Source organism: Heterocephalus glaber, unplaced genomic scaffold (genome assembly GCF_053883595.1).
Source record: "Heterocephalus glaber isolate CG9 unplaced genomic scaffold, H.glaber_assembly_v1.0 deba00001479, whole genome shotgun sequence".
Lineage (NCBI taxonomy): Eukaryota > Metazoa > Chordata > Mammalia > Rodentia > Bathyergidae > Heterocephalus > Heterocephalus glaber.
Genome location: NW_028258316.1, coordinates 13,600,910 through 13,627,145, shown reverse-complemented (window position 1 = coordinate 13,627,145; position 26,236 = coordinate 13,600,910). Strand labels below are relative to the sequence as shown.

At 43.7% G+C, this 26,236-nt stretch overlaps 1 protein-coding gene across 50 annotated transcripts in view; it reads right to left on the bottom strand.

Moving 5' to 3' along the window:
* Positions 1 to 5,864: 5,864 nt before the first annotated feature.
* Positions 5,865 to 26,236, bottom strand: part of Ggta1 (glycoprotein alpha-galactosyltransferase 1 (inactive)) — a 69,758-nt gene continuing 49,386 nt past the window's right edge. For 36 of the 50 annotated variants that reach the window (XM_021262138.2, XM_021262137.2, XM_021262142.2 and 33 more), the window contains 6 exons: positions 20,986 to 21,021; positions 19,510 to 19,599; positions 19,295 to 19,360; positions 18,689 to 18,769; positions 12,659 to 12,796; positions 5,865 to 8,987 (listed from right to left, as the gene is read on the bottom strand). In XM_021262138.2, the coding sequence (XP_021117797.1) occupies positions 8,294 to 8,987; positions 12,659 to 12,796; positions 18,689 to 18,769; positions 19,295 to 19,360; positions 19,510 to 19,599; positions 20,986 to 21,021 (1,105 nt within the window). In that variant the 3' untranslated portion in view covers positions 5,865 to 8,293. The remainder of the gene's footprint in view (positions 8,988 to 12,658; positions 12,797 to 18,688; positions 18,770 to 19,294; positions 19,361 to 19,509; positions 19,600 to 20,985; positions 21,022 to 26,236) is intronic. The other 14 variants (XM_021262145.2, XM_021262146.2, XM_087183272.1 and 11 more) reach the window with 1 other exon arrangement.

Genomic DNA, 26,236 nt, shown 5'->3' with positions numbered 1-26,236 from the left:
GAGAGAGACAGAGAGACAGAGACAGAGAGAAAAGACAAAATATACCCTTCAAAGTCAGAACCCCAGGGACCTACTTCAACTGGGCCCCACCTCCTAATAGCCCATTCATCTATGAACTCATCAAATCCATTGATGAGGTTAGGATCATTATGATCCAATCACCTCCACAGGACCTACCCTCTGCATTGGGGCTCAGTCTTCAATAGATGAGACTTTGGAGGACCATTTCATATTTAAACCATACTAGGCCTGTTTGGGTTTTGGATGCAGTGTCCCACACATGTGGATGCCAACTAAGGAGCTAGCAGTGGAGCTGTGGACACGAGAAAGCTCTCCCACTGGTCCAGTCTGCAGGCAAGTTACCTTGCCACTGGGCCCAAATGACCAATCATAAACTACATAGTTCTCTGGATCTGAGGTAGACTGGAATGGTAGATGAATGGTGTAGCTAGCTTTGATAGAAAGTTTACAGCAGAGACTAACTAAATATCAGAGCAAAGGAACATCCCTGTCTTAGTGAGTATAGTGTTGCTACAACAAAATACTAGAGGCTTGGTGCTTTATAAGGAAAAGAGGTTTATTTAACTCCCAGTTCTGGAGTTAAATGGCATCTGCCTATCTTTTGGTAAAGGCCTCATGACAGAAAATTGGGAAGGTGAAATGGGTTTGTGTAGAAGAGTATGTGTGTGAGAGACTGAGGGGAGGGGCCAGGCTTGCTTCACGACAATCCACTTTCAGTAAGCATTCAACTCATAAGAGCAATGACTCACTCTTGAGAGAAAAGCAATAACCACTCTTAAGGTCCCTGACACCTCTTCACACTGTTACACTGGGGACCAAGGCTTAACGTGAGTTTTGGGTGGGGACAAACTATAGCCCCGCCTTGAGCACATAACCATCATTTCCCTGTTTTATTTTTGTGGTACTGGGGATTGAAACTAGGACCTCATGCATGCTACCCAAGCACACTGCTGTTAGGCTACATCCCTAGGACTCCCCCCTTTAAAAACATGGTCTCATTAAGTTGCATAGACTGGAATCAAGCTTGCCATCCTCCTGCCTCAGTTTTCCAAGTACCTGGGATTACAGGCATGCACCACCATGCCCAGATACTATTTCCCTCTTTTAAACAGGAGCTGTTACTATCTTTCCCCTTCTTTCTTCCTGCCTCTCCCATTATTGACTATAGTATGTTTCAGTGTGAACTAAATTTACCATGTATTTCAGATTATAGAACAGCCAGTCAGATGAGCTAAGGGATCAAAAGCAATAATTATTACCTGGAGACTCTGAAGAAGCCTGGCCCCATAATACTGTCTGTGGATTCAACACCCTGCTATTAGGAGGGGGCCAAGCTGGAATACTGAATAGCATTTTCATATCATGGTGGGAGGGGGTATTTTGGATGTGTGGGAAGGGTAGATAAGTGTGAAATGATAGGTGCTTTTAGAGAGTAGCCACCCAGCTCACAGCCATAAATCCCGTTCTGAGAACTATCTCATGATTTGTAGTGTAGTCATCCTCCAGTGGCCCTTCTCCAGAGCACCACTGCTGGGAGCAGGGTTGGAGGTCATGCCGTTTGGGTTTCCTTTCCTAGGAACTTAGGTTTTTGTTTTTTGAGACAGAGTCTTGCCATGTAGCCCCGGCTGGACTCGAACTTACAGTCCTCCTGCCTTCATCTCCTGAATGCTGGATTTACAGTTATGCATTATTTGGAATTCAGTTTTGAAGGAAGAAACCTCAAGTCTGGAGATAGTGAGAGATGGATCACATTTATGGCAGAACTCTGGGAGACAGTGTTCACAATTTTCAGCTGTTGAGGCCACTGAATTTCCCTGGTTCTTACTCATGGTCTGTTTACAGTGATGTGCTTGTAAAGTTTTAAAAACTAGCTCTAAAAATAAAGTGAAGGGAAGAGAAGGGAAAAGAAGGGAAGGAAAAGAAAGGGAAGGGAAGGGGAGGGAAGAGAAGGTGAGAAAAGGAGGCTCTGAATTCTAGTGTTTGCTGACTTCCTTGATGTAAACACTCTCAGCATGCCTATTTCAAGCTCCCACCATGATGTCACTGAGCACACAGTTGGGAAATACTATGTATAATTGGATCCCACAAGGCTGTATGAACTGTTTCAGAACGCTGCTGCCTGCTTCTCCACATCCTCTGCCTTTGTGGAATTTTACAGTAGGCCCCTAGTGATCTCCTTTCAGGTTTAGACAAATAAAAGGTATTTCTATTCCTTGCAACCAAAATACCTTTAACCGAACCTCTAACCACCTTCTACTCTGGACACTTGCAGCCAATTCATTAATAGTGTGTTCTAACTTTGGCTGACTTTTCACAGCCACATTCTTTAAATATAAATATTTATATCCATTTTCATTTATATGCAGAATTAATGTCTATTTCTACAAACATGTAGTCATCATTAACTCCAGAAAAGAATATTTTTAATCACTGCAGTTGCTTCAGATAGCACGATCATTTTTGGAAATTCCTGCCCCCTGGCGTTCAGTACAAGGAACTGCTTTTTACTTTTGTTTTAACTCTGAATTTTAATGAAGGACATGGAGGTGAGCTAGAAGTTCCTGTTGTCTATTGAGACTATTTCCACCACACAGACAGGCAGGTATTGTGCACATTGTATCCCCAAAATTATTATTATTCGGGGGGGGGGCATTGAGACAGAGCCTTGCTGTGTAGTCCAGGCTGGCCTTGAACTCACAGTGATCCTCCTGTCTCAGCTTCCCAAGTGCTGGGATTATGGGTGTGCACCAACATGCCTGGCTAGATATTACTTTCTTAATGAAGTCCAAGAGAATGTAACATCAGGTTTTCTCATCCTCAGTTCTTATACTGTTTTGAGCCATGAACAGCCAGAGGCCAGCCCAGATAATATTCATAAGTATGCACAGACCCCAGCAGCCAGAAGCCCACTCAGATACCAGCAACTTGGGTGCACAGCCCTCAGCCAAAGAACCTCCCAGACAACAGCTATGCAGGTGGGCAGGCTCTAGCCAGAGGCATGCCCAGATACCATCCTAAGTGTATGCAGGCCCCAGCCAGAACCCTGCCTGGAAAACAGTGCAACACAGGGATCCAGAAGGCCACCATTCTGAACTCAGGAATTGGTGCAGTGTTGAGCAGCAGAGAGAAAGCCTCTCTGAGGCTTGCTGAGAATTGAAACCCACTGGGTGAGCAAAAAGTCGCCTCAACAAAGGCACAGCAGGCTGCATCTGTTGAAGTGAGAAGACACATAAACAAGACTGAAAACCAGACTTCCAGATCACCTAAGGCAAACCCAAATGGCAAAGAGATAAAACATTCTGATACTCAGGCACTTGGACTCCCAGAACTGGCAACAAAAGAGGATCTGGAAAAAATGAATTCAGAAATACTTTCTCAGATAACAGCAGAGATTGTAACTCTAGAGCAGACACAGATGAAAAAATAGAGGAGCTGAGGAACATGATGGAATTCCAGTATAGGAAACAAATGCAATTCATAAAACAGATGCAAACAGATATCCAGGAGATTAAAACTCCATTGAAAGTTTACGCAGCAGAATGAGCCAATGTGAGGACAGAACATCAGACACAGAAGACAGGATTGCAATTAGTGACCAGGAAAAGAAAAAAATTCTTAAAAATAGTAAGGAACCACAAGAAATCAATCTGTCAGCTGCTTGATGATACAGAGAAAAATAACATAAGACTGATAGGAGTCAATGAAGATGCGAGAGTGCAAACGACATAAAAAAAACTGTTCACAGAAGTAATGGCAGAAGAGCAGGGGAAAAGAATTTGACATACAGATAAGTGAAGCATATAGGACTCCAACTAGCCTCGATCAAACTACACCTAGGCATATAATAGTTAAGATTCCATTTTGAGCCACATAACTGGCAAGGGGAGCTGTCCTGTGCATTCTAAGCATCTCTTGCTTCTACCCACTATATATCTATAGCACCCTTTCCCTCCCACACACACAGCAGTTGTGACAACCAAACATGCCTCCAGTCACTGCCATTGCCACATATCTCAGGGGCTCCAAAGGGAGCGATTCCCAGGCTGAGAACCACTGGTCTATGTTGAGAAAGCAACTGTATCCACTACATCACTGCCTTTGAGGCAGCACTGAACCCTGCAGCCTATGGCCCTGGGTTGGAGCCTAAGCCTGAAACCAAGCTGCAGCTTCTGAGTCTCCATACTGTGACTCACAGGAGGAAAAGCTCCAATGCCAGATAGAAAACAGCTGCTTTTTAAACAGGACACAAAACCCAAATTAAAATTAAACTTTTTTAAATTAAAGAAAAGCATTTTTATGCAGCAGGATGGGAGAAGATGCTGGCACATTTATCCACCTGTTTATCAAGTGTTTGCTAAGCAGGACCTCTGAGATAGGTGTCCTAATAGGTTCTGGGGCAATGCAAAGGCAGACAGGGGTCCTGAATTTAAGGAACAACCCTTGAGGGATGCAGTGGGGTGTTGCAGTCATAGTGAGAGTAGTTTAGGTCATCTACCCACTTCTGAATCAATCACTGCCACTAGGGCCATGGAAAATGCCTATGAGCTTAGCCTAAGTCACTTGCTCCAACCATGGCACCAGATTCCATAGAAATCACATAGATTTCCTAAAGGAGACCAGGTTTCCAGGAGGGAAAGAGAGCTGCAAATGCTGAGTGAATGGGGAGGGTGTGGCAAGCTGGAGCCCTCTCATGCTTTTTGCCTCTTTTCATACAAGCTCTGCTAGGTGACTTCATCCAGTCCCAAAGCCCCTGTACCATTTCTTTTCATCTCTTTCAAAGTCTTATTACAGGTATCTGTGCTTCATACCTGCTGCTTCTCCTCTGAGATTTCATTCAGTCCACCTTTACAGTGATCCATTCTCTTCTTCCAAAGCTCAGTTCAGAGTCAGACCTCTGGGACTATTCCCACCTCCCCAGACTTCCAGACTTCCTTCCTTCTTTCCTCCCTTTCCTCCTTCTCCCTTAGCCCTGTTTACCTGTACCTCATACCCGCTGAGCCTCCACAGTTCTGTTTCTCCTGCTGTAGATCAACACCTCAACATTCTTTCTCTTTAATGCCAAACAAAGGAATTGAGAACTTTCCATGGTAATTTCTTGGGTGCTCCCAAATTTCAAAAACAAGATGGGTAAACTGTGTATAAAGGAGGGTACAGGAGGCAGCCTGAAGTTGTGTCAAGAGCACAGGAGGGCTGGGGATTTAGCTCAGTGGCACCGGGCCTGCCTCGCAAGTGCAAGGTCCTGAGTTCTATCCCCAGTATTGAGAAAAAAACCCAAAAAAACAAGAGCACAGGATCTAGTCAGACAGCCCTGGACTTGAATCTACCCTTTGTACCCTTTCAGACATGAGATTTGTCTAAGGGATTCCTACTCGTCCCTATTAAAATGTATGTGATGTGTTATACATTCATTCTTTCTATGACTTTTGCTTGTGAGTAGGCTGCCACATCTATGTTATTCACTAATGTAGAGCACAGTTAATGAATAGTACACTTAATAAACACCAGAGCTGAGGTTCCCACATGATGGTGACTTTGACTAGAAGAGACCAAAGACATGTTATTCCAAGGACAAAGAGAAGCCCTTCAGGCTTTGAACAGACTTTTTCTCTTGCGGCTGCATGTGGAGGGGAGGTGGGTAGGCTACCCTGTGTACCTGCCTCCTTGCCTGATCACACCTTCCAAGGCACTACCACGATGCCACAGCTCAGTGGGGGCCCCTGTGTTTGCATCAGGTCTGCATACAGCAGACTTTCATTTTTTTAGCATAATGCATTTAAACATATTTAATGAATTTGAAATAAGTTTAATGCATGAAAGTGGAAGATGGTACGGACTTGGAAAGATACCCAAAATTAAATTTTAATTTTAAAACATTACTGCATTGGCAAAAATTTCCCCTTAAAAGATTCTTCTATAAGTTACATTTTCCCTGACATGAAATGTGTCCGTGCATATGTTCTGTCCCAGCATATTCACCCTCGTGAGCTTCTTGGTTTAAGCCTTAGCTCATCCACTTACCAACTGGATGGGTTAGCCTTTCTGAACCTCACTTTCTTCATTTGTAAGATGGGACTAATTCTCTATAATGAGGCAGTCTCGTTCTGTTGTTTATTCAGTGCATCTTACTACACCAGCCCAGCTACTTTTTAAGTTTTTTATTATAAATGTACCTACCCAGACTTGCTGGAAAGCCAGCCCACCTTCCTTTGGAGATCAGGACTAATACTCCTGGCATCCCACCCTGGGCTTCAGGGGTAAGGCCGTTCCGGATGGTTCTTCCCCTGGTGTTATTTCAGGGTATCATTTTGGAAAGCTCAATATAAGCATTTGTTGTTTTAAAAATTTAGGACTGAACCTCAAGCCTGTTTTTTGTAGTACTGTCCTTGTAATAGGACACAAATTTTCAGGAGGGCATGAGGGTTTTCTAAGAACTGGAAATTCTGTAACTGATTTTCTGAAAATGCATAATCCATGACCAGACCAGAATATACTGAGAAAATAATTTGTTTAATTATAAATCAGAAATTTTATTTAAAAGCTATTAACAAAATCTTGAATTTGTCCATTGAGGATTTAAATTTAAATGAATTTTTTAAAAATCAAGAAACTCCTTCAAAATTAGTTTAGCCCCTTTCTTCAAACTTTCAGGATAGGTCATTTTTTTGGTTCAGGACTTCAACTTTTAAACTATGCCTACTCTAGCCTGGGTCCAACACAACTCGAATAATAGGAAAGCATGAATCCTAGCTGATGTCAGAATTTTTGTTTTTTGTTGGATATGTGGGGCTCTTTTGGGTGGTGGTGGGGACCTCCAGCTGAAGAATAGAAGGTACAGTGAGATGGTGGAGAATATGTAGGTTTCATTTTATCCAAGAAGCCCTTTGCACGGCACATCAAACCAGGTCAGTGGCTCTTTAAATAAAGTGCTTAAAAATGGCAATAAATGACCTAAACTGGAACACAAGCAAAATATAAATATATGTGCATATGTAACTATTGCCTCCTAACTTGCTTTATGTTGATTTAATTTCTAATCCGCAGGATGTCACCGCTTCTCTTAGGGAAGGGAACTGAGTATTCAGCTATTCAGTCATGATGAGTGGGTTTCCTGTTGCTATCCCCTCATGTCTGTTATAAAATTCATCAGCCACTTTTTCAAACACATCTGGTTGTTACTCTTCCGTAGTGCAGATGGAGCAGGGGAAAACCGGAGGTCACTTGCCAGGAGGGCTTTTTCTCCAGTCCACTCCTTGATGTCAGCCCTCCAGGATGGGACACAATGGGCTGAGGGACCTTGCAGTTTAGAACAGTGTGTGGGACCAGCTAACGAGAAGTCCAGGTCCATCTTGGCAGGCCTGCTCAGGGCCCTCTGGGCCTTCCCCTTCTCTGACACCATCCACTTCTCGAGAAGGTGCTGAAGACACATATCTGCTGGGCTAAACATGAGGTGGGCAAAACGAGAGGCTCCATCCATCCACTTCCTGCTGGTAGCCATGGGGTTGAGGGGGCTGGAGACTCCCACACTGTCTCCCATTCCGCGCCTGCAACCACAGTGTAATTTAAACACCAATCTCATGTCCGTGTCCCCCAGAGAGGCACAGCCCTACAGTGGTTAGCCCCTCTTTCCACTCACTTTGCTATTTCATCGGAGCGCTTGTTTTCATTTCGAGCTGAGCATCTTCTGGCCTGCTCAGGCTCCCTGGGTCTGGGCATCTCCACCAATCTTTTCCACAGAAGCCAAACAATATCCAGATGAGAAGAGGCAACAGACTACAAATAGCCTGAGGCAATCAGCTTGAAGGCTTTTGAGGATTTCCAAAGTAGAAGGCTTCCTGCTGGTAGAGCTTTCCTGCCCTTTAGCAATGGCTTTAGACCCTTCAAAACCAGAAAGACACTGAAATCAAGGGGACAATACCCCTTACTGCAGTATCTTGTTGCCAAACAAGATTTCCCTTAGCACCCTGTTATCCAATACCTTATCTGACAGGCAGAATGTTCTGGCTTTTTCTTTGCCTATGGCAAATTCTTTTTGGTTCAGTTAATAGTATTTCCCCCAAACCCAGAATACATAAGAACATGCTGGGAACTTATATCTGATTACCATAGATTCATTCTTCTGTATTTCAAGGATCAAAGTTACAAGGAGGAATAATACCCATCTGCCATGTTGGTGATTTGTTAGTATTTTTTCAACATTAAAATGACTTTTCTGACGAATCAGCCAGAATAATACTCTTGCAAGTTCAGAAAACCTAGTGGCACAATTTTGAAGTCAGACATTATTCCTAACCAAATTATACTCTTTTGTCTGCCACGATAGTTTGACATTTCTGATCTCTGCAGGCAGGCCTATGTGATAATCCCAGCAGTATTCTGGTGATAAGATTTTAGTGGGTTTGTTGAGAAGGAAATACTTGTTCAGATGGCTTTCATCATGCCACTTAGCTTCTATGTTATTTTTCTTGTCCTGGAGGATTCCTTTAAAGCATTCCTGGGTAAGGTTGAGAACATGACTTGGTGTTCCTCCAAAAATGGCTGCGTGATAATAAAAATCCCCCTGTCCAAATGGAATGTATGCTGCTGACTCTTCCCGCCTCTCATAGGTAAACTCCCTGGGATCTGCCTTGTACCACCAGGCCTGTAGCTGAGCCACCAGCGGGCCCAGAGTCTCCAAACCAAAATTGTCTTGGAAGACCTGATCCACATCCATGCAGAAGAGGAAGTCGACCTCATGCTGGATGTGAGTCAAAATGTGCTCCCCAATGATCTTCATGCGCATCATACTGATGTCCTGCCACCTCTTCTCAGACTTGATCTCAAACACTTTGAAGGAACGCCGAGGTCCCAGCTCTATCAAAGGTATCCTGGAGACATCATCCACCATTATGTAAAATATGACTTTGTGACCAGCCATGAAGTACTTGTTAGCAGACGTTATGAACTCCTCCAAGTAATGATCAATGTACCTAAAACAAAGAAGAAAGGAATACATTGAACCTTTGGATTCTTGCAGGAGACCATGTGCCACTATAATCAAACTGTAATTTACCTTTAGGAAGGGAACCATTTCCTCCCATCCTGATGTGTTTTTTCATGTGGCAGGACATCTATTAGTGTAACACTCCTGATGGCTCTCCACTATTCAGTCACTCGGTCCTTGGGAAAGTGGAATGACTTCTCTGCCAATTTTGGAAGAACAGCTGGGCAGCACAGCCCTGTCCCCTCTCTTGGAAGATGGCCAGTGAGAGAGCATGTACTCTCATCTGCTCTGCCTTGCAGTAAGCTTAGTGGTACAGCTTCTATTCCCACATCCAGAGGCCTCTAGTTTGTAATGCTGTATATGTCAGGGTCCCTAAGTCTTTCTGTGATTCAATACTTAGGAAGTCCAGGGCCTGCTGACAAGAGCCACATTGCTCAGTACCAGCTTTAATTGGAATGAAGGTGATATTTACCATCATCTGCTTTCCTTACCCCTTTCTCCAGTTTATCAATTGATTCAGACTTTGGGCAGTCAGAAGGGATGCTAGTTCTTGAGCTTCCCTCAAAAACTGTAACCTATATCACAGTGTTGTACTGCCAAACCAATTGCAAAGGTGGTGTGACTCTTGTGTTGACTGGGGATTCATAATCTCTATCACTGCACTGTCGTATCTGCCTCTGTGTTTGGTTAAGCCCATTCTCTTCTCTGACACAAGGAACAGGGTGTGGGCCTGGGTCTCTTTCCATGTTTCACAGTCATCCTGTGAGCCTCCCACTGGTGACTCAAAATACCAATCCATCATCCAGACACCACTATTACAAAACCCATCCAAATACCAGAGCAAGCAACCTCTCATTTCACCTTGTTTTATCTTAAAAAAAGAGACTTTATTTCTTAGGGCAAATTTCAATTCACAGCAAAACTGAGCTGAAAGTTCTCATATCCTTCCTGCTTGTGTATACATACAGCCTTCCCCACTACCAACTCCCTGCCCCAGCTTGGTAGGTTTCTTACAATCAACAAGCATACATTGATAGGGCACTGTCACCTAAAGTCCATGATTTACATTAGGGTCCACTTGTGGTGTTGTGTACTTTATGGGTTTTGGAAAATGTTCAATGATATATATCTACCATTATAGTACCATTCAGAATAGTTTCACACTAAAAATCCTCTTATCCCCCCACATCCACAGCCAGTGATCTTTTTTACTGCTTCCATAGTTTTGCCTTTTCCAAAATGTCAGAGTTAGAAGCATATGGTATGTAGCCATTTCCGATTGGCTTCTGTCCCTGAGTAACACGCATTTCAGATTCCTCCATGTCTTTTCATGGCTTGATAGTTAATGGTGTATTTTTTGGTACTGGGGATTGAACTCAGGACCTTGTGCTTGTGAGGCAGGTGGTGGAACCACTGAATAATATCCTATTAATCTGTATGTAGCAGTTTATTTTCCCATTCACCTATCTAAGGATAACTTGTTTGCTTACAAGTTCTGGCAATATATATAAAACTTCTAAAAATTTAAGTGGAGATATTTTCATCTTATTTGGGTAAATACCAAGAAGTGTGACTGCTAGATTGTATGGTAAGTGTATGCTTAGTTAGAAACTGTCAAACTTTCTTCCAAAAATGGCTATCCTGCTTCCCAGAAGCAATAAATGAGAGTTCCCGTTTCTCTACATTCTTGTCAACACTTGGTATTATCAGTGGGTTTTTTTTTTTTCTAATAGGCACATAGCGGTATTTTAATTATTTATCTATTCATTCAAATAACATTATATTGATGTTGTCTGTGAGCTCAGGCTACAGACTGTCTTATGAAGCCATGCTATGATGATCATAGCAGAAAGGACAGTTAGATAGCTTAATACAACTCATCCAAACCTCAAACTCATGCACGGTGAATGTGGACCAGATTTAACTTTCTGACCACAATACCAGCCAATCATGATTTCTGGAAGTAACTGTGTCTGGGACTTTTTTTTTTGCTTTCTCTTGCTGTGCGATTTCCTGTCTTTGCCATCAAAACGAGCTGTACTTTTATTGTTGGCATCTGAAAACCCAAGGGTTTACAGTACTGATTCTGTAAGTGAAGAGCAGTACAAAGAGGGACTTTAACATGGCTCTGTGGCTAGTGGCCAGGGCATTCTTCTATATTCTGGAACTTTAAGAAAAATCAAGTGTCCCCAAAGCATGGGAAACAGTATTGGGTTGAGCAGGGGAGAGTCACTGAGATTTAACATTGTTTAGCGACTAAAGCATTGCGGTTGGCTTTGTGCATTGTTATTGGAAAACAAACCAAACATCACACCTCCTAATGGTCCAAATCTACTTGTTGTAGGATGGTATTGCTGCTGAGTACAAAGCCACCCTCTCTTGCCACACAGCTGACTGACAGCACTGTTGCCAGGATGTGCAGTTTACAGTTCTGTTCTGCAGAGCTGCAACTGGACAGCTGAAGATTCTGTGGGACAGTGGGCAATATTTTGTTCTTTGCAGAAACACGAGGATCAAATCAATGTGCAGTGTAGCTGGCTTTCCCTTTTGTTCTGAAGGACTGGATGAGTTGAGCACTGGCTCCTGTTCCATGATGCTACAGATTCTTCTAGTAAAAAAAAGTCAAAATTCCACAGTCACTTTCCCTATTAAAGACATGTGGGGTTCTGAAGCACAGTCAGCAGCATTAGAACTTGATTCGTATTGTTAAGGACCGCGACAGCAACGGCTGCTGGGCCCTAGGCTGGGGAAAGTTGTCGTTGGGGAGCCACCAGATTTTCAAAGCTCTCTTTTACTCTATGTCATGCTTAAGCTCAGATCAGCCTGAGCCCTCAACTTGCTACAAAACAGTGGAATCAACTTTCCATGCAGCTTTTTCAGAAGAGGTTCAGATGGAAAGGCCCAAAGGGCAGAAAAACATAGGAAAATTGTATTTTCCGTTTTACTTTGGAAAAAAAAATTGTTTTTATTCTCCAAGAAAGTAAAATAGGTCATATTTTAAAACTAGTATTAAAGCTTCAACTTTCAAGTGAGATTTACAGCAATTTTTTCTGCATCAAATGTTCTGAACCAGGGAATGGAAGCTGGGACTAGAATTTATCCAGCCTCTGAAAAAGGACATTCCGACCAGCCCTGTTCCCCAGGGCCAAATCTTCCAGAAGGATCAGGGGGAAGCAACCCAAGGAAGCCAGGGAAGAGTGGTCAGCCATGGTCCTACAAGGTAAACCATTCTGTACTTGGGACTTGCTGTACATTCCTCGGCCCTTGTCCTGGGCCCTTAGAGTGTAGGAAAAGAATGATGCACATTTGGGTAGTCTACAGCTGCTATTTTGGGAGTTCCCAAAGGAAGCCATGGAAGTCAGGGAGGACTTGGTTGGTAGTGCTGTTGACTCTGGGCTTGGTGGCCATTAGAAATACTTTTGCTTGTAACCCAATACCTAATCCTTTGAAGTGGTAACAGAAGGACTCACCTACTATTGTTTTGTTCTCAGCCTTTTGGTGCCTTGGCAGAAAGGAGGCTGAAACAGTCCTGCTTGAACATTCTCCTGTCTAACAGTTCAGATGAGTCATCAGTAATCTCTATGAAGCCAAGGGTCCCCACGCAAGCGTTTGACAGTAGAACAAAAACATTCAAAGAATTTTGTCAGTGACACCCACCTTCCAGTAGCAAAGACCGTCAACCCCACAGTGATTTTATGTTTGTCGTAGTAACTTTCTAGGACGGCTGTGTTGTAGGTGTCTTCCCATACAACTGGCGCCTGCCATCCAGTCACCGTCACAACCTCCGGCCGTTTCCTGATGGTAAATACACAACCCCATGAGTCAGGATATCTCTGTGTAGGCGGGGCAGAGACTGTCCAAGAAAAAATGGATCAGCAGTGATCTGCATGAGTATTCTTCAATCCTGACCGTAACTTAACCCCATACACACGAACAAGAGGTGTGAGCTCTGGCAGGGCAGCGTTTGGCCCAGGTTGAGGCTGTCCCAGGGGCCTCATGGACTTTTACATACATATTTCATACCTTCTCTCCTCATTTCCTGCTTTCTTTGTTCTCCTACTTCTAAATCCTTTTCCCTTTCTCCCTACCCCCCAAGCTGCCAGTGATATCTTTGGGTGGTTGTTTATCCCTGTGTGTGTCATCCGAGCCTGAGAAAGTCCTAATCCTTGACTTACAGGAACAGAGAATGACGTTAGAACTGTGAGAGAAAAAGCTGTTTCAATTTGCCTTTGGCCAGAAAGAGATTTCTGGGTATTAGACCACGTTGTCTCTTTACTAGGAACATAATGGGAACGAGAGAGGGGTAGGTTTTCTGCACTCAGAAAGCTTCAAAAGGACTTGGCAAAGCCAGCAAAAACACAGGAAGCAGCATAAGAGCAGTGACAAAGCATGAAACTGCAGGATAAACGCAGAAAGGACAGAGTGGCAGTGGGGCCCTGCGGGGTGGAGCAGGAAGGGTGGTGGAGACTCAGTTCGCATTCCCGTCACTCAGGAAGCAGCTGAGACTCCTTCTTGGGAAGCGTGGAGTGGTACACAGTTAGATTCCAATTCTAGTATGGGCTTGTCCCCGGCCTGGAACTTGCTGGGGCAGCATTTTTGTCAACCCCAAGAAGGCAACTGATTGAAACAAATCCTGATGGTCTCAGCTGGTTGTGTTCACATGGCCCTGCTGAGGGGCTTGGGAGAGGTCAGAGGATGTCCCCAGCTTCTTATATAACCAGTGGATTTTTCACACAACTGAGTCTTCCCATCAGCATAGCAGCATTCCCCCACAGTGAGGCTGATGGCCAAGGCTGGGTCATCCCCTACTGCCCATCCTCAGGGGGGAAAAGGGGCCTCGGAACTCTTCCTCCTGCCTCCAGTGCCTGTCCCATAGCTCTGCACTCTTAACTCTTGCGCTCACTCTTCCCTCCCTCCCATCTCTGTCTGGCGTGTGCCTCTGTCTGGCTTCAAGTTCCCCAGCACAGCTGGAATTACCTCCCACTTGGGTCAGAATGGCAGAGATGCTGGAGTGGGGAATGACTTAGAGGCAGCTCTCTTTGCCTTGCCTGGAGTCTTCAAGTCTGAAACCCAACTCTGGCCCCAGAACCCTAGATGTGCTCACTGCATGGAGGGCAAAGCTACTCTCGCTTCTGTCAATCATGGCAGAAGCAGCTGTGTGGCACCAATCAGAGGCAGCCTCCATCACATACATTTTCTCCTTTATTGCCACAGTCCTACAATGTATTGTGTGCATTGTGCAGGAAGAAAACCAAGGCTTAGAGAAGCTTATTAACTTATCTGAGGCCACATAGCTGGTTGCTGATGATGGCAACTACCATACACTGAGCACTTCCTGTGAGGCCAGGTATTACGTGAAGAGTACAGTAATTTGAACTCTCATTTTACCAGTGAAGAAACCACCACAGAGAGGTCCAGTAACTTGCCCGAGGTCACATAGCTAACAGGGAAAGCTGAGATTTGAACCGAGATACTTTGACTCTGGAGTCCAGTGCTCTGAGCCACCACTCCACATTGCTCTTTATATGGACATTTACTTGCTCTGTGGATCAGGTTTGTTCTGATCTAAAAAGTGCTAGGATTTCCAGTCTGCTGCTTCAGCATTGTCTTCAGTGCAGATGGAGATGTGATGAGCCACTGTGCTGGTGACTTACATGACCCAGCCTGGCCTTCAACCTTGCTGCTGGAAAACTCTGCTTTGCTGAGGGGCTGGCACAGCCCTCCACTGGCTATGTGAGGGTGGGGACATTCTTTTTTTTCTTTAATTTTTAAAAGATTTGTATTAGTAGGTGTTTACAATACATAGTGATTACACTTTGGTACATGTACACAGCACATCTTAATTCTTTTTTCATCCCCTTCTGGGGGACATTCTTGTTACCCTTCTTCTGAAAACCTTGGCAGGGCCCCATGAGCATAGCCAACCAGAGCCATCAAGACTTTGTCCTCATGGTGCTTTAGTCCTGTTAACCCCCCAGCTCTGTTTGAATGACAAGATTTCAAACCAACCCAAAGAAAGAAAAGGAAGAAAAAGAAAGACAGAAAGAAAAGATAAACACACAGCCTAGCCATATAACCAATGTTTCTGAACCTAAACTGTCCCTGTATGGTCACTTCCTTCATTGCAGTGTTGGGTAAGTACCTTATTAGTTCTAAGCCAGCCCTCTTGCTAAGTCTTGTTGTGTATGACCTACGCATTTGGTAAGGAATAATATTACTTTTTTAAAACGGGGGTAGACACTTATTCAGTACTTACTGTACATCAGGGGGTAAGCACTAGTCTTTCATTCCTCCACTCAGTCTCCACAGCCACCTTATGAAGTGGGTGCTGTCATTGCCCCTGCTCTATAAATAAAGCGAGGTTCTGAGCTTTTCGCTGTTGAATTTATATGAAGGGCAAATGTGGGGCTAACCAGTGGTCCTCTCTGTGAGAACCTTGAAGTCCCAAAGGGTGCACAGCCTGCTACCCACTTCTCAGCTGCAGGACCTCTCAGTCCACTTCTTCTAGAAAGCCCCAGTGAGAAAACCAGTGTCCACTTTAATTACTTGGATTGGAAGGATTCCTTCAAGCAGGAAGAAAAAGTAGCAATAGTAAACATTAATATTTAATTAAAATTAAAATGTTCTACTTCCCAGCTGTTAATTATTCAAGTCCACTGACAATTCCAGCATGTCAGAGACCCTGCCTAAGAAGTCAGACAAGAGCCTAGAATGCTGGTGGAGGGGAGGAAGGGAGGGATGAAGAGTGAGCTGGAAGTTGGCTTCCTGGATGGACCTCTGCATCAGCAAGAGGCCAAAGAGAGGGGACCAAAGGCAGCCCACCCATGTGCAAAAGCTCATCCTTGGCAATGCCCAAGATTGCAAAGATGGGGTTCTAAAACGAGGGAAAAGTAATAGGCAAGAGGTCCTCAAAGGCCTTCCTCCCTAACGGGGGTCTCAGGCACATGACCTCAGTGTGTACAGTTCTACTGCTGTGGGTCAAAAGCTTCCAGAAAAATAACAGGGCTTCTGTGACCAAAGCACATATGCCTCTACGTTATAGGTAGCTTTATAATTTTATGTCTTTATGGGTATATTTTTGTACTCAAAGGTTAGTTAGAGGAAGTATTAAACTTCTATAAATCACATAGTAGGTTTTAAAAAACTGATGTGAAATGCCTATCACTCCTCAGGCAGCAGGCTTGACAGCAACCCAGCAAAAAGCTGATGGCAACATGAACAGAGATGGGGGCTGCAGAGTAGAGAGAAGGGCAGGATGTGAGAAGGACTTGGGAACAAGAACTGGCAGAATGTGCTCGTGAGTTAGGCTGTGGGGTAAAGAAAAGGTTTTCCAGACTCTCCTGGGCTTGAGCTACTTACTGAGATGGGAAATGGGAAGAACAAGGGAGGGGTGGAATTGGGAAATCCACATGGGTCATGTGACACATGCAGAAATGGCAGGCGGGCAGGCAGGTACAAGTCAGGGCTCAGAGGAAGTATCTGGGCTAAAGACAAATGTGGGAGTCATTCTCTCACAGGTGGCATCTGCTGCCATGGAAATGGATGGGAGCTGGCTGGAAAGTGGTATAGAAAAAAGGACAGAGGATGCCACACTTGGCCCCCAGAAACTCTGATACCTGATGCCTGGGAGGAAGGAGATGCTGCTGTCAAGGAGACCGGGAAAGGAGGGTGGCGGCTGAACGAGGAGGTGGTGTCATGGAAGCTGAGAGATTTCAATGTGGAAATAGGTGCACAATATACTGTCATATGCCTGATATTTACAGAGAAGGATACTTCAATATAAAATATATTTGTTTATTCTTTCATCCAGTCATTCATTTATGCAAGAAGTAAATTTGGGTGCCCTGAGAAGGCTTTAATTTGGATACCTGCTTGCCATTCATTTGGAGGTGAAGCTAGTCAGGCATGAGGGAGACTGGAGAGAGGGACAGCTTGTGACCACGATTTGTCTCTCCTCTCTGTTCCACCCAAGGCCCCACCTCCCAAGTTCCGGTCAGCAGAGAACTGGTGCCATAGTAAACCTGCCCCACTCTCCTTAGAAGGGCACTTGGTAACCAGTTCTGGCTCACCTAGCCTGCCTGCCCCTTGGGAGTCTCATCCTCCCAATCTAAGGGTTTATCGAGTGACATGCTTTTATCTTCCTACATTTCTAGCAGTGGTTAGCATTTCGTACATGGCTAGGCTGTTGTCCAGCTCACTGGAAGACACAGAGGTCTAAATTCTCACCCTTCCACTGGCACAGATCTCCCCCAAAACAATAAGTGAACTCGCCAGATTATTTCCAATCTTTTCAGACCTCAAGATCCACCACACAGTTACACACGACTCTCTCCTGACCCTTCTCCTATCTCTACAGTGGTTCCTGCTCCTCCTGAGTGTTTTCTTCCTCCACCAGCTCCTTAAATGCTGATGTCAAGACAGCCTCTCCCCGGGTGGCCTCGTTCAGGCCCACAGCATATGACCCCACTGCCACCTATGTTCTGAGGACACCTCTTCCCACCTCTCCAGCTCCTTCTTTCTGCCAAGCTCATGGGTAGCCTGGGACTCTCCAGATGCCCATAAGCAGCTGAATCCATGCACATTGTTCGTGGAGCTCATCGTCTCCTCTACCCCACACCTGTGTTTCCTCTCTCAAGTCCCTTTCCTGGCCAATGACACCAGCAGTCTCCCAAGCCTCACAGTCTCCCTGGACAGTCCCCAGACCGCATCCCTTGAATCAGGTGATCATACCTCCTTACCAGTCTTGGCAAACACTAATTTCACATCTGCTGCCCCTATGAGATAATGAACTACGACAATTCTTCCTCTTTCTCCTTCTCCCCTTTCTCTTTCTCCTTTTCTTGTGTTGGGGATTAAATCCAGGCTTTCATGCATGCTAAGCACATGCTCTACCACTGAGCTGGATGCCCCCCAGCCCCAGGACCATAAACTTCGTAAATATAACCGTATTAACTAATTTTTCCTATTTCCTGTGTTGAACGCAAGGCCCAGCACAGTTTTTAGCACATAACTCACAAGAAATACATTTTCTATCACAATCAAACACATGCACATACACATATATACAAAATGAAAATTCCACTGAATACTTATTCTTACTTTGTGTGATGCCCTTTGATAGTTTATTCTATGTCAACTTTTTAAAAAGGCTAGTATGACCCAACAAACTAGTTTCTGAACATACGAATGGGCAGTGACCAGAAATTTGGAAAACACCAACTAGCACATAATAAGTTTTGGCAAACACTTTCATACTTGCTTAATAAGTGAATTCATGACCTCATTAGATTTTTAAAGCATCATTCCCATTTTACAGACGAGTTATATGAATTTGAGAAAGAATTTTCTTACTTCTACTCCAGATCTTATGACTTTCCACCTTACCCTGTGGCCTTTAAAAACCCTTTCAGCCCAATATTTTGGGTTTCATCTGCTACCAATGACCAATTACCGTCAGAATTACTGTTTTGTTCCATCCACACGGTACAAAGAATTCAGATCTCAATTTCTTATCCAAAGTTCATTGTTAGAGGTCTAATATTTGCTAAGACTCTTTCTCCTCAGTCACAAAGACCCTTCTCCCATTCTAATTAGGAATATTCTCTGTTGTAGTCAAGAAGTCTGCACTGCCCCATCTCCTGCTGGGCTATGGATTTACTGCACTTAGAGCAATTCTTCTTTTCTTACGTTGGATCAAACCAGTCTGATAGCTTAAGCTCTTCTTTTGTCCCTTCTATGTTGACTTCTTCCTCTTGATAATTGTGGGTCCTAAATGCAAAGGGAAAGCAAGGCAGTTAAGGTGAGGAGGGGCATCTGTGGTGGCAGACAGCAGGGAAGTGTCTCATGGAACATGTCCTGAGGCACAGAGGGTGAGCATCAGAGCATGGGCTGGAGAAAGGCTCCCGATGCTGCGCATTTACTCATTAGGACATACTTTGAATGAAAAGGGCCGTACTCTCCTTTCTTACTGCCCATCCAAGGCAGCAATTTAATGACCCAGTAATCCTCAGACCATTTGAGGGAGACTTGTGAAAGCAGTCCTCCTAAGAACACTTCAGTTTATGATGTCTCTCCTGCAATTTAAATTTCAGCCCAAGCCTCATCCTTGTGTTAACTGGAAGGGGGAAAAAAACTCACTGTAAATGTCCTTCTCCCACCCATAAGGGTCTTCTCATATTATTTCAGTAAGCAAGAATGATGAGCACTGAGGTCATGAATGTGAAACCACTTTAACTGGATTCTCTGACAGCCCGGAGTGGATGCACAGACACTTAAAGCCTCCCATTGCCTTACCCATCCTCAAACCAGCTTGGAAACCACCAGCCCCTCTGACTGCTGTTGTTACCAACTTCTGGGTTTCTAGGAAATGAAAAAGAATATGAACATTTTTAGAAAATGAAGCATTCCCCAAATGGGGGGGGTTCCCCAAACTTTTTCTTAATGGCGGACATCACTATTTAAGAAGTTCATTTTAAGCTGGCAATTCATAAAACAGACAGAAGTGAAACCTTCTTGCCAAACGGGAGAAGACAGACTTGAAGGTCCCTCGGGCTCCCATCCCTTGAGCAGCCCCCAGCACTCGGCTTATCCAAGGATCCCTAACAGGAAGAGGGGAGAAAAGGAGGGCAGGAGCGGCATTAATACATAAACCAAGTCCTGTGTGTCGGTGAGGATATTCTTCTCTCTCTAAATTTGGACTTCCTCCTCTCAGAAGTATAATTCATAATAATAACAACAAACCTACCACAAAGGTAATTTACTGTAACAAGTGGTAGCCTTAATGAAAAACCAGTGGGAATTTCCAAAAATTATCCTCCAAAGGTCAGCCAGAGAAAAATTCTACTTGTCCAAAGGTCAGCAGTGACAGTTTTCAGGAAACCTGGGGATGGCTGAACAAACAGTTCAGGAAACTATAATTAGAAGCCACCACAGCTATTCACTGGAGGAATTTTCCATATCAATGGGGGCCTTCTGGGAGAGAAAGAGGAGGAAGCCAGGGTATACAACACTCTTCAGTTGGACAGAGAAGGGGGCGGGTCATTTGCAAACAGGCATAATAATATTAAGAAGCCTTAATATTAATATTGTGAATCTCATCTACTTACAGGTAGGGTTTGAGATGGCTTATGCTACAAAGATACAATTGCAATAAACAAAGAAACAGCCAGCCATAGGCCATAGCTTTCCATTTTAAAACTACCATATTAAAATATTTGTCTTGAAAAAAAAAATAAGCAGAGAAACAACACAAGAATAAAAACAATAGAAGGCAACTGAAAACAAGCATTGACTGAGTCTGCCGGATATGGATTTTTGCCTGACCTTGGTCATCCCAAATAAAAACTTTATCTTTATCCATTTTACAGCTATAATACTGGGTGACTGTGGTTGAACAAAGTGCTAAGGTCCCCAGATTATGATAGCAGGGGGAAAGTTACACCAGATATGAAAGTGGGGCAAGTACAAACAAAAACAATAGTTTGCTCTGAGCTTCCTGGCAACCAAGGCAAAGAGGGAGAAATTCAAGTTCACATAGCTCTCATTTTCTTTCTTAAAAAGTAATACATTTTAAAAAAACACATACTAATTCTCCAAGAAACTTGAAATTTTTCCTGATTCTTATTCTCAGGGCAATTTCTTTCATGGTTCTTTAGACAACACATACAGGGCAGAATAATGGATAATATCTTCCCAGATTCATTTTTATCAGCAATACAGGACTGTTCCACAAACTGTGTCACTTACAGAGACCCTTGATAAGATACAAAAGCAAAACACAGGTCATGGCTCTAGAAAGACAAGTATAGGGGGCTGGAGGAGTACAGTTCACAGCCCCAGATTGGCAGGAACCTGGCCCCCTCCACGCTTTCCTCTAACTTTGGTCTGAGGCCCATCACTGGCTGCTGTGTGAAGAACAGAGTGTAGCAGGTAAGAGAGCACATTTGGGAGACATCGATAGACATCAGAGAATTCAAAGCACTTACTTTGAGGGGTATATCCACAAGAAAGAGCCTTCTGGGCTAAAAGCAAATAAGAAATAAAAACATAGCATGTTACTTTGAATTCTGAGAAAGGCACTTTTGAAACCATTATCACTGAGCTGGGCTAAGCTGAGAGTCTGGGTTTCCTGTGTGGGGTTAACTGAGAAATCCTGGGCCAGTGTCTTTCTAAGGACGCTGAGATCTGCCTGTATACAGGAGAGAGACTTTGAAGGCTGTGTAGAGGAGCCTGAGCCTTCAATTGGCCAACCTGAGTTACAACCAGCCCTCAGGAATGAACTGAATTTGTAAGCCAAGTGGTCCACTGTATTTTATTTTATTATAAGTACACATTTGCAGTACCTCCTGAATATAACCACCGTGGGTAGTTGGTACACGTATATGACGTATTTTATTTCTTTTTATGTCCCCCCATCTCTTAATCTCTTTCCCATTTGCCAGAGATCTATCTACTTACTTCCAATTGTCTGTCTGGACAAAAAAACACAAGCTGGAGGAAAGAAAGCCTCTTTAGCCAATGGGGCCGGGGAAACTGACTAATCTTGCAGAAGATTAAAGCTAGACCCATATCTGTCACCATGTATTAAACTAAAATCAAAATGTTCAGTCCTAAATGTTAAAACAGAAACACGTAATCTGCTGGAAGAGAAGGTAGGTAAAACTCTGAGAGTCATAGGTACAGCCAAGGGGTTTCTGAACAGAACCCCAGCTGCACAAGAAATAACATCAAGAAAGAACAAATGGGATTACTTCAAATTAAAAAGCTTTTCACAGCAAAAGAAACAACCAACAGAGTGAAGAGACAAGAATGGGCAAAAAGTTTTTACCAGCTACACTTCAGTCAGAGGACTAATATGTAGAAATATACAAAGGTTGTTTTTTTTTTAAAGAAGACAATCTGTCCTCCATTGTCCAGGATGGCTTCACTGAGGGACAGAGGTTTATCACAGATGTGGACAGACAGAGTAGGCAGCACTTCCTCCACTGCCTGGTGATGGAGAAGGACAGAGGGAAACACCATGGATGGTCTTGCTGTCCCTCATCCAGGATTTATCTTCCCCTGGAAACCAGAGCTTCATATGAAGAGCCTAAAGCCATATCCAGCTCAGGGTCTTCTACGAGCTCTTCTAGAGCTGTCGCCAAAGGCATCACTTTAACTAACAGAAGCTCTGAGACTGTCCTGACGCACCTGCAAGGCTGGACAGTGACTAGGACTTTTTTCATGGGTCACCTCTATTCAATCACTCAACAAATACTTGCTGGTGAAATAAATCGGACACACATGTGTAAATACCACATTGTTTCTCTGGTGTGAGAAACTGAAAGCATAAATGAGGGCCAAAATATATAATAGATATTGTGAAATAGGAACAAAATGTTCAAATGGGTAGAGGAACTAGGGAGGGGGGTGGGGGAAAGGAAGGAAAGGAAAGGAAAAAATGAGAAAAGAAGGAAAAAATGGAAACAAAGCTTTTGTAAATAAGGAGGGCAAGAGGGGTTGAAGGGAGAGAAGGGGAATGAGAAAAAAGTAAGAATCAAGATATGTCATGTACAGGTATAAATTCCCTATGATGAATGTGATCATTATGTATACCGAAAATGTACCAATAACAGATAAAGAGTAAGCATATCTGCCCTTGTTCCCCACCTTAAGGAGAAAGCATTGTATCTTCTCCATTCATATAAAGGAGTCTCACTGGAAGTATGGAGTACATGTCTTTAATCTGTTGAGAAGGTTCTGTTTCACTTCTAGTCTCCTGATAGCTTTTACCATGAACAGCTGTAGAATTTAGTCCAATACTTTTTCTCCAACTAGTGACAGGATCATATGGCTTTTGCCTTTCCTCTGTTAAAATGATGACTTTTGGGGGTGGATCTTCCAATGCTGAACCAACACTGCCATCCCTATAACAAAACCACTTTCTACATTCTGCCAGATCTGACTTCTAATAGCTTGTTTTGTGAAACAAATTTCTATCTATGTTCATACTGTTTTCTTCTATTATCTTTATCCAGTTTTAGGATTAGCACAATGTTGAGTTCCTAAAATGAGGGGAGAAGCGTTCCTTCTTTTTTCTGCTTTGTTTGATATAATTTATCAGTTAAAATGTTTATGAGCCTGCTGTTGTCATATAGGTAGGTTTTCAAGCTAGGAATATACTTTCTTTAATAGGTGCTATTCAAATTTTATATTTCCTCCAGAGTTATTTTCATTAATTTGTCTTCCAAGGTACTTCTTAGAAGTTGTCAAATTTATTTCAAAAAAGACTTTTGTAATATGCTTTCTATATCCTCTTAAATTCTGTAAAATCTGTGGTAAGGTCTCCTAGATCTTAACATTGTAATTTAAAAAATGTATAACTGATATTGTGTAACAGGAAGAAAAGGTCTAAAAGAGCAGGGGAATTGTGAGGGGTAGGGGAAGGGAAAAAAGGGAAAGGAAAAATATGAGAAGAGGAAAAAAATGGAAACAAGGTCTTTGCAAATAGGGAAGGGTGGAGGGGGTGAAGGGAGGGCAGGGGAAGGGGAAAAAAAATAAGAACCAAGAGATTCATGTAATGGTACAAGATCCCAATGATGAATGTAACTGTATTTTATACCTAAAATGTACCAATAAAGTTAATGGGGGGGGGGAGAAAAGAAAATGTGCCAATAAACTTCGGTAATTAAAGAAAAACAAAAACAAAAAAACGAAAAACTTTTTTTTTTTGGTACCCGGGATTGAACTCGGGAACATGCGCTTGCAAGGCAGGAGCCAGAACCACTAAGCTAAATCCCCGGCCCGAAAAAAACCCACATACTTGCTAGACATGTGGCAAAGTGAGCCAAGTGCTCACTTGAGCCAAGACAATACAGTTCTCCTCCTTGTGGGGCATATAATGTAGTAGGGAAGGCAGACTTGATTCATATAACCACACAGCTACATGGCTTCACACGCCAGGAAGCACCACAGAGAAAAAGCACAAGCGTATAAGCACTTACCAGGAAGCCCTGGAAGGCTTCCCGGAGAGGCTGATGTTTCAGCTGAGTTCTGAAGGGTAAATAGTTGAGCAGGTAAAGAGAAAGTGGGACGAGTGTTCCAGACGGAAACCACGTGCAGAAGCCCTGAGGTAGGAAGAGAAATGAAAGCGAAAGAGCCTGCTCGGGATCTGGCCCGGAAAAGCTTCAAGCAGGGGAAAGACAGGGTCTCGGCGCAACTGGAAAAGGTCAGTGGAGAACAAGCTGCAGGGCGTGTAAGAGTAGATGTGGAGACAGCCAGGAGGTGACGGCTGCGGTCCAGGCAGCTAGGGATCAGGATGACAACTTACTAACTTGAGGGACCTTTGAGGTAAAGGCGGCAGGGCTTGGCACCCACTGGTTGAGTCCACTGTTCTGTGCAGAAACGCTCTGCCTGAGTTCTAAGCCTTACTTAGCCTGCTTCTCCTCCCAGTGAGTGAAAACGAGTAATAGTTGTTTCAGACTCTGCCAAAGCTCTAAAGTTCCTGGTTCCAAAATTAGTTTATTGATTCTGATGATACTCGAAACAGAATACTTAGCCAGGCACTGCTCTAGGCAATTTACATATATAAGTACATGAAAGCCTCTGATCAACAAAGTGAATTCTATTCTTATCCTCATTCTACAAATGTGGAAACTGAGGCATGGGGGCATTAAGTGATTTTCCCAAGGTCGTACTGCTAGTGAGGAAAGAACCCTCATTTGAATCTAGCTCCACATCCTGTAAAAAGGGGAGGGGGGAAGGGTGGAGAGGAGGGAGAAGGTCGGCTGCACCCCAGCACTCAGCACCCCGCCTGGCATTCAAGGCCTCACTTTGTAGTTTGGTGTTCACCAATTTGTTGCATCTCTTTAACGATCTCTCCTTCTTAGCTCCTATTGTTCCCTCCCAGAGTCTTGGCATCACAACGGTCACAGAAAAATCCACATTACAGTGGCATTTCAACATGTATTCATCCTTCACAGCACAACTCAAGTGCTACCCTTTCTACGTCTTCCTTGATATGACCCAGCACAGTGCCTGGCAAAGAGTAGATGCGCAATACATAGCTGTGAATGAATGCAAAAAATGAATCTTCCTCCAGGCCATATAATTTTGCCTTCTTGAACTCTCATAGCCCTCTTCTCTACCTCTGATACCCTTCATCTATTTTGCATCACTGGTTATTTATAGGCACATCTTATTGCCCCATCTAGATCCTAAGGCCCTGAGAGGAGGAATTTTACTTGGCTTTCATTGTATCCCTCAGGGCCTTCAGCACAGACAAGGGTCTCCAGAAGGAGTCTGGAACAAAGAATCAGGAGAGCAGAGTTCTAGTTAGAATACGGACATAAGTTCACTAATAAGTCACTTCACCTATTTGGCTTCAATTGTGTCCCTCAAAAACTGGTCACTCAGCTAACAGGAAAGTTTTGTAGTGGGTAAGAGAATGAGCTGCAGTCAGATAGCTGGAGCATAACTCTTCTTAAAATGGGATCTTGAACCTTAATGTTTAACATTTTGGAGACTGACGGTCCTCATCTCAGCACTTGGAATGGTACCCACTCTGCAGGCTATTGTAAGAATGTGAGGTAGTGCCCGGCATAGTTGCTGGCACAGGCAGACACTAACTGGCAGCTGCTATGGTCATAATCCCCATCCCCATCGCTGCCATTTCATTCTAACTTTTAGCTTCCTGCAGGTCTAAATTCTTAGATTTTTTTCAGCCATCCTTAAATCAAACACTGTCCTGGATGATATTCTTTCTTTCTTTTTTTGTTTTTTGGTGCCGGGGATCGAACTTGGGTCCTTGCGCTTGCACAGCAAGCGGCGAAACCACTGAGCTAAATCCCCGGCCCTGGATGATATTCTTTCAGTGTGCTTTATTGACATCAGAGCTTCGATTTACTAATTGGTGGATGTGTTTGATTTAGTTACTTTAAAATCTTTTTGAGCTTAATGCTGCCCAATCTTCTCAGTTCAGTGTCCTCAGCCCACCTCAGGCCATCACATGGCCAGTTCATAAGGTGGTAAAGGTCTTCTCCCTTTAAAGCCTTTTACAGATAACCAAGTGGACTCCGCAGATCAGAGAAGGAGGTGGCCAGAGTCCAGGTGCTGGACAGTGGCCCCCAGCAGCAGCCAGAACCTGCTCCAGTCACCTGCAGGCAGAGCGTGCCCAGCACCCTGAATAACCAACCCTCTTTCTGAGAGGCCAGCATGAGTACGATCAGTTGAGCCCTTGGCTCCCATATTTTAATGTTA